This window comes from Coffea arabica, chromosome 11e (genome assembly GCF_036785885.1).
Source record: "Coffea arabica cultivar ET-39 chromosome 11e, Coffea Arabica ET-39 HiFi, whole genome shotgun sequence".
Classification (NCBI taxonomy): domain Eukaryota; kingdom Viridiplantae; phylum Streptophyta; class Magnoliopsida; order Gentianales; family Rubiaceae; genus Coffea; species Coffea arabica.
Window position 1 is genome coordinate 49,645,990 of NC_092331.1, and position 8,887 is coordinate 49,654,876.

The window sequence follows — 8,887 nt, forward strand, 5'->3', positions numbered from 1 at the left end:
TAACCCAAAACTCCCAAATATAACTCACCTTATGTTTATACATAAAATAAATGAATAAAAAATTCCAAATATAACTTACCTTATTGCTATGCACAAAATAAATAAATAAAAGTAACATGTAACCACAGGGGATTTTTCCATAAGTTGGCTTAACCACAGGGGGTTTTTCGTAAGTTTGTTTAATAGGATGGTTATTAGAAGGTTTTTTATTACTTATATATATTAGGGTAATTGTGTCATTTCGTCCGCCTCCGTTAATTTTGATGATTTATGTTGCTATTTCAAATTAGTTCAAACCATGAAGGGTTGAAATATATGATTTGAAACCATAAGAGACTTTTCTTTATATTAGTTTAACCACAGAGGGTTTTTTTCGTATTTTATCCATGTTATATTAACGCAGTTGGTGAAATTTTTTAGGTTTAACGGTTCTGATTTTTTTCTTTTTTACTTATTTGAGGTTTTAGGATTTAGGGACTAATGGTGGTGGTGATTATGGTGATAATTGTACTAATTTGAGATGTGGGAATATAAATTAGGGCAAAATACACTATACCCCCCATGATTTAGCAATTTTTTACATAACCCCTCTATAGCTTTAAAAGTCATATATAATCCTCTCATAATTTGGATTAAAGTGTCAAAATAACGGAAATGATCATTTGTAACAAAATCCATGAAAATATCGAAATTACCCTTGTTTAAAATTTAAAATGGCTGAAATGACCAAAATATATAGACATAATATGCATGACATTCTAACCCCATATGATTTTATATTTTACCATATAACCCCCTTATGATTTTTAAAATATATACATAACCTTCAAGGTTAATAAATAATTTTTAATTTTATATAGAGGTACTTTTGATATTTTAGTTGACTCCGTTATGGATTGCAAATTCCATCATTTTGACACTTTAATCCAAATCATAAAGGAATTATGTATAGTTTTTGAAACCACATGGGAGATTTTGTGAAAAATGCTAAATTACAGGGGAATAAAGTGTATTTTGCCCAAAAGGTTAAAATAGTAAAGATGAGGGTTGAAAGTGGATTTGAAAATTTATATATGTTCAATAGACATTTTGTAAGAATTTTATAAAAAGGTAAAATGAGTTTCACAATTTCATGTGGGCGTTTTGGGTTATTCATTCAAAATTTTAACTATTGAATAGCTTTAGTTTCTAAAACAGTAAACTCAAAGGAGATATATGTAATTTTTGAAATCTAAAGAGAACTAGGTGTATTTATCAAAAACCTTAAGGGTGATTTCTGAAATTATCACTTTATTTTTTAATGGAAAACAAGTGACTTGATTCGCTTAGGGTTAATTGGGGTAAATTTCCTCAGGCTTGGTTCAAAACCACTTTATTTTTTTAATGGAAAACAAGTGACAGCATTACGGAATGACTTGTCCAACTCAGAGAATGCCTTTTTATCTCCACACATGTGATTGCTACAACCGATGTTTAAGTACCACATGTTTTGTTAAATTTCTAACTCATGCGATACACCATCAAAAGAGACACTTCTTTTTCTTTTTTGGCAAAATTAGTTCTTTTTCCATTTTATCTATTCAAATTAGTTCAACATTCGGACTAATAATGGCCATACCTATGACATTTGTAGCATTCAATAATGGACTTATATGCTAACTTTGACCTTTGAGTTGTTGATGGATGGCCTCCTCGTCCTCTTCTTCTTCTTTGAATTTGATTTTCTTGGTGCTGGTATTATTGTTGTTGGTTGCCACGATCATTGTTTCCTCTACCTCTACCTCTGCCTCTACCTTTTCTCCATATTGAGTGACTTTCTGTTGAAACTTTCAATGTTTACTTCTCTTTCTCTTATTGGTTAATTTTTTTGCTCATAAACAACAAACAACTCTGCAACTCATTAATTGAAAGTGTATCAATATCTTTCGATTCCTCTATACAGCGTACAACAAAATTAAAATTTTGTTATCATCGATCGAAGAATCTTCTTGACAATGGTGACGTCCTCCAAATTCTCTCCATGGATTCTTATCTTGTTAGCGATTGCCATCGTTCTTGTGAAATAATCTGTAACCGACTTGCGTGACTTCATGCGTCAAGTCTAAAATTCGGTCTGAAGAGCTTGAAGTTGCACCCGTTTTGCCTTCGCATTTCCTTGATACTTCTTCTTCATGGAGTCTCAGGTATCTTTGCTAAGAATTGTCTCCAAAATGGCTCGATCAATAGTTTGAGAAAGGTAATTTTGGACTTTAAGATCTTTCAGTTTCAATGCTTTCAACTCCGTTTTCTACACCTCTGACAATACTACTCCGGTTGTTGGCTCTGCTAGTCCAGATTTGACAACTTGCCAATACTCCTTGAATTTTAAGAAGTTCTCCATTAGCGTGCTCCAATGATCATAGTGACCATCAAAACGAAGAATTGTTGGCTGCACAAAATTGTCGGTGGTCATCGTAATTTACCAATACAATTCTCATAACTCACTTTTGTTTTCACTTACGAATCTAACTCTGATGTCACTGTTACAATTATTGAGAAAAATAATAAGAGAAACAAAGGACAAGACTTTATTTCTTTGTAAAATTGACTTAACTCATATATATGAAATTGCTCTATTTATAGAGTTCAAAACAACTTCATTAACTATCCCAATAACTCCACTAGTTACTCCACTAATTCCACTAACTACTCTACTAACTCCACTAATTAGGTAGAACAAAATAAACAAATATGATTAACTAACAACTGTAAATAATTTCTAACAGTACACATACCACTTCCCTGTAAGCCGTGCAGTAGCAATATTGCCAGTTTGTTTGGATAGACCAGGAGGGATAGTCCCATTAAGAAAATTGGTATTAAGATCCAACCAAAGCAAGCTACGACAATCCTCTAATTCTGCAGGAATATTCCCAGATAACGAGTTGTTTTCGAGCTTAAAAAAAATCATAAGATTTGACCACTCAACTAGTTATTTGAGAGTGAAATCCAATTCAAATTCGTACAATTGCTAAGACTAGCAGGGGTTGATCCATTCAGATCATTGAAATCAAGAATCAGATTCTCTAACCTTTGCAAGTACATTAGCTCTTGTGGGATTTCTCCATAAAGCTGATTTAATGAAGCAATCTGAACATGAAGCTGAGATATGATCTCAAGCTAGATGGGATTGTCCCAGTCAAGTAGTTAAAACTGAGATCAAGGGATTCCAACTTGGAACAATTACTCAGACTCTCTGGTATTGAACCAGTGAGCAAATTATTTTGAAGACACAATACTTTCAAATTGTTCCTGGAGTCCTGACAAATCCTAGATGAAATCACCCTAGAGAGATTGTTAGAACTCATATCCAAAGTCTCCAAACTGACCATCTTGGACAAAGATTCACACAAAGAACCAATGAAATTATTGAATAACAAGGACAAATTCTTCAAGTTACTCATCTTCACAAGGCTATCAACGGGTAATTCACCAGAAAATTTATCTTTTGAGATACCAAATAGTTCCAAAATAGAGCATGCACCAAAGCTCTCAGGGACATTACCTGACAAATTATTGCAGGACAACACCAACTCCACCAAGCTTGGACACAAATCAGACAGATAAGGTGGTAAAACACCTTAGAAATCATTTCCTCCAAGGTACAAAAACCGCATAACCCCACCAGCACCACTTGGCAGTTTTGAAAAATTTTTTGTTTTTGTTTTGGGTTTTGGGTATTTCTCACAAAACTTATCTGTCGGTTAATTTTTGTTACCGCCCCATCATCGAAATTTCTAAAATACCCCTTTTAGGTTGCTCAATTAGGAGCTTGAAGAGAATTATGCACTGGCTCCGCCGCTGAATTCTTTGATTGGAACCGAAATATAAATTTAAAGATCAAATTGGTTACAAATAATATATAAGGACAAAATCGACAGGAAAAAAAGTTTAGGGACTAAATTGGCCATTTTCCCAAACTACATTGGTTTTCATCCAAATTTTAGGGGGCTAAAAGCACTCATATCCCATATATTTGGAATCAAAACTGTGATTTTTTCTCGAAGTTTTAATCAATTATTTCGAATAAGTACCATCTTTACAAGCATCGTGAATATATGATCCTCGGACGCCAATTAGTCTCGCGATGTTTTCTCATTAACATATCTCTAATAAGAAATGTGAAACAGAAGAAAGAGACGATTCTTTGAATTAATTACACGAAGCCCAATCGTAAAATAGAAAATTGGACGTGGGGGGCCACTTAGTTGGAAAGCAGGTTTGGAGCTTTGCTTCTTGCCTTTTTCAGCCAGCCATTTCCGTACAAATCTGAAGTATATGTAACAAGATTTTTTGCAAATTTAGAACTAGATAATATTTTAATCCTTAATTGGAAGCAACGGACATCAATGAAAAGCTTATACAGATTCTGTTGCTTCTGTTTTCTGTTGCCTACCCTTATAGTATCTGATTCTACAGATACCATAACCACAAATCAGCCACTTGCAGATGGCAAAACGATCATCTCATCAGGTGGAGCTTTTGAACTGGGATTTTTTAAACCAGATGTTAATTCCAACAGAACATACTTGGGATTATGGTACAAGAAAGTTTCCAAGTTAACTGTGGTATGGATTGCTAATAGAGACGTTCCAATCAATGACACAAATGGCCTTCTGAAGGTGACTGATCAAGCTAATCTCGCACTATTCAATGGGGAAGGTACAGCCATATGGTCATCCAATGCCACAGGGTCGGTGAAGAATCCTGTAGCTCAGCTTCTTGATTCAGGAAATCTTGTTGTTAAAGATGCAGCTGATGATAATCCAGAGAATTACCTGTGGCAGAGTTTTGAGCATCCTACTGACACCCTTTTACCAGGAATGAAGTTAGGAGAAAATTTCGTGAAAGGCACCGAAGTTTACATTCAGTCTATAAAGAGCAACGTTGATCCTTCAAGAGGTAATTTCATATTTAGAGTGGATCCTGATGGCTTCCCACAAAAATTCTTGATGAATGGTTCAACTCCACGGTTTCGTACCGGACCATGGAATGGTCTGAGGCTTAGCTGGGGTTCGCCAGGCCTTCAACCAAATCCGGTGTATACTTATGAGTTCGTAAATAATCCTCAGGAAGTATACTACAGATATGATCTTATTAACACCTCGGTCTACTCTAGGCTTATCGTGAGTACTGATGGGATTATTCAGAGGTTCACTTGGAATTACAAGACTCAGGATTGGGCTGTTTACCTTAATGCACCGGCTGATACTTGTGATATTTACGGGCTTTGTAACAACTACAGTATCTGCAGCACTGCTAGTTCTCCAATCTGTAGCTGTTTGGATAAATTTGTGCCAAAATCCCCCAGTGAATGGCAAGCAACAGACTGGTCTAATGGCTGTCAGCGTAGAGTTCCTTTAGATTGTCAAAAAGGAGATGGATTTATAAAGTATTCAGGCATTAAGTTGCCAGATACGCGATGGTCATGGTATAATCGGAGTATGACTCTCAAGGAATGCGAGGCAATTTGCTTGAAAAACTGTTCCTGCACAGCTTATGCGAATACGGACATAACAGGCAAAGGCAGTGGCTGCGTGCTTTGGTTTGGTGATTTGATCGATATGACCAGGGTCAATGGTGGTCAAGACATCTACATAAGGATGGCTGCCTCTGAGATACGTATGATGCTATCACTTATATTATTGCAGCATTAGACTTCATGCTTTTACTTACTTGCAGGAAGTTGGAGAATGAATCTCCAAGTTTTTATCATGTTCACTAGCTATTAACATCATTTTTAACATTCTCATTGCTCCTACAAACATTGCTAAATAAGATGCAAATGCTATTTCGTTAGATCAAGAGCTTTAGGCCTGAACACACACTCCACTTCTGCGCCAATTCTAGCCTCATAGGCTTGGTCATAAGTCATATAAGAAGTTCTTGAATAAGATGAGGAATTGAAGAAGCAGACTTCATGCTTCATGCTTTTACGTGCAGTAATTTCAAGAATGAATTGCCAACTTTTTATCCATCTGCTCTAGTTTTAATCAAGAACATTTCTTAAATTGTCATTGCCCATACAAACATTGCTAAATGAGATGCAAATGCTGCATAAGCTCGTGACCTCAAGAGCATTAGGCCTGAGCACATACTCCTTAGATATAAGTATCTTCAAATGAGCAACATCCTTGGAGCTTTGAATATGCATCACTTGAATATCTAAATAGTGGTGGATTAAATAACAGAGTTGATGTTGTTAACGTTAGCTCTAGGGAATGAAACTTCTTTTTGTTTCTAACATCTGACTATGTTTGAATAACAAGATGATTAAAACCGCATTGATACCATCATGTTTTCTTGCCAAATAGCCTCTGGAGCAAATAAAGCAAAAATACTCGGAATCAGCTTGCCTTTAGTAGGAGCTTTTCTACTGCTGGTCCTTAGCCTTATCTTGTGCGCTCAAAAGAAAAAGAGAAGGCAGAGGAAACTTGCTGAACAGCTACCTAGCAAAGGTAAGCAAATATTCCTCTCAAAGTTTGTCCTCCATCTGTAACCAGATATACACTTTTGCTTAAATTCTTACTTCTTTTTATCTTCCCATATTTGATTTGGTAGGGAAAATGGAAAGCAGATCAGAGCAGCGCCTTAATACAGAAAGTGACAAGGAAGACCTTGACCTGCCATTGTTTGATTTGAAAACCATTGAGCAGGCTACTAATAACTTCTCAATAGATAATAAGCTTGGAGCGGGTGGATTTGGTCCTGTTTACAAGGTAAAGATTACTTGCTTTCTGCTTCTTTTGGTAGACCATTGCTACTTGCATGGTAAACTCCTTATTGATAGTTTTAAAATCCAAAAGAACTAGACCTAGTTTTGACTCTGATAAGCCAAACAATCAGAATTAGCAGAGGATTATTTGTAATTTAGGTCTGTCAAGGCTTTTAGCTAGTCGAAACAGAAGATTATTTGTTATAGGAGGTATTTTATCTTATTCATACTCTTGAAATAAAATGTTCACCACCACTAAATAATTAATAGGATTATGACATTTTATCATCCATCTGATTCAGAAGAACAGAAAAGAAAAGGAAAGAAAGAAAAAACACCGGATTTGTGGAAACACACACGAGAAACTGGCTATTCCCAGCTTGAAATTGATCAATAACAAACAGCCATTTTTCAGGGTACACTTGAGGAAGGCCAAGAAATTGCAGTAAAGCGGCTTTCTGAATACTCTATACAAGGACTTGATGAGTTCAAAAATGAGGTTAAATGCATTGCAGAAGTTCAGCACAGAAATCTTGTGAAGCTTCTAGGGTGCTGTATCGAAGGAGAAGAGAAAATGTTGATCTATGAATTCATGCCTAATAAGAGCTTGGACTTCTTCCTTTTCGGTTGGTTCTAACAAAAGCACACATGAATTAATGAGACATTTATGTCTATAGCCTGCATTTCATTTTTGTTTTCTGGTACAAACATCTTAAATTGAATAGGATTTTCATCTTACTTGTGCTTTCACTAAAAAGTTAATCAACACAGTGTTGGTAAAAATGCTATATGTGTTTGCAGTCAAATGATATGCTCAAGTGACAAAGCTGAAAAAGCTTCAAAAAGCATGGTCATTGACCTGCTCATGTCAAATGAACTTTCCTCTTTTTCAAAATTAATCTACTTACATTCGGGCATAGATACGAAGTTGGGTTTGTGCAGATAATGATCGGAGCAGATTGCTTGATTGGCCAAAACGCTTCCAGATTATCATTGGGATTGCTCGTGGACTTCTTTATCTTCATCAGGACTCGCGATTGACAATCATCCATAGAGATCTTAAGGCTGGAAATATTTTGTTAGATAGTGAAATGAAACCAAAAATATCGGACTTTGGAATGGCCAGAATTTTTGGAGGAACTGAGACTGAAGCACGCACAAAAAGAGTTGTTGGAACATAGTAAGGATCCTTGACCTTTGAATATTTTCTCCATAGGATACCGAGTTAATTCTTGCTCTTTTTATTCTGTCTTAGTGGCTACATGTCTCCGGAGTATGCAGTCAATGGAGTTTTCTCGACAAAATCAGATGTTTTCAGCTTTGGTGTTTTCGTACTGGAGATTGTAACTGGGAAGAAGAACAGAGGATTTACTCATCCTGATCACTATCATAGTCTTCTTGGGCATGTAGGTTTCCTATCATTCCATTTCCTGCAGCATTCATTACATTATTTTTCTCATGAGCTGCACTGATTACCACAATTTCCTCCTGAATTCTCAGGCGTGGTTACTCTTCAAAGATAGCAGATTTCAGGAGTTGATCGATGACCATTTCAGTCAATCTTGTTTTCTGTCTGAAGTTATTAGATCAATTCATGTAGGACTACTATGTGTACAACAATATCCGGACGACAGGCCAAGCATGTCATCTGTGGTTTTGATGCTTGTTGGTGATGGAGCATTACCATTCCCCAAGGAGCCTGGCTATTTCACTGAAAGAAATTGCTTTTTTGAAACTGATAAGATTTTCTCAAGCGGGAATCAACTCACTATCACATTGTTGGATGCTCGATAGTTGAGTATGTTGTAAATAAAAGGGATATTTCAAAATATCTTGTCCCACGTCGAAAAACTAAAGGGACTTCTCGTCATTTATAATGTGTAGTCTGTTATTAAACTTGTGGTTAGTTGGTAACTAATGTGGGTTTGCGCACGTGAGAGGGAAGTTGAGTTGGGCAGTTTCATAACATTCCCCTTTACCATTACTATCTGTTAACAAAAACTTAACGTTACTTTCAGTTTCATAGAAAATTAGCCACATTTTTATATTATCTGATATTATTCCTCACCAACGTACACTTTCTGATGTTTCCCACTCTCCTCGGAAACATTTCAATCTCACGAAATAGTTTCT

General features: G+C 35.9%; 1 protein-coding gene and 1 long non-coding RNA gene across 2 annotated transcripts; one reads left to right on the forward strand and one right to left on the reverse strand.

The window, feature by feature from the left end:
* Positions 1-1,876: 1,876 nt before the first annotated feature.
* LOC140021478 (uncharacterized) lies at positions 1,877-3,816 on the reverse strand. Its single transcript, XR_011825297.1, has 2 exons — positions 3,545-3,816; positions 1,877-2,428 (listed from the first exon to the last, which is right to left on the reverse strand). It is a non-coding gene; the product is annotated as an uncharacterized lncRNA (long non-coding RNA).
* Positions 3,817-4,343: 527 nt separating this feature from the next.
* On the forward strand, positions 4,344-8,650 carry LOC113719001 (G-type lectin S-receptor-like serine/threonine-protein kinase At4g27290). Its single transcript, XM_027243961.2, has 7 exons — positions 4,344-5,661; positions 6,354-6,497; positions 6,601-6,758; positions 7,170-7,380; positions 7,697-7,934; positions 8,010-8,160; positions 8,255-8,650. The coding sequence occupies exons 1-7, from the start codon at positions 4,389-4,391 to the stop codon at positions 8,546-8,548; spliced, it is 2,469 nt and encodes an 822-aa protein (XP_027099762.1). The 5' UTR covers positions 4,344-4,388; the 3' UTR covers positions 8,549-8,650.
* The last annotated feature ends 237 nt before the right edge of the window (positions 8,651-8,887 follow it).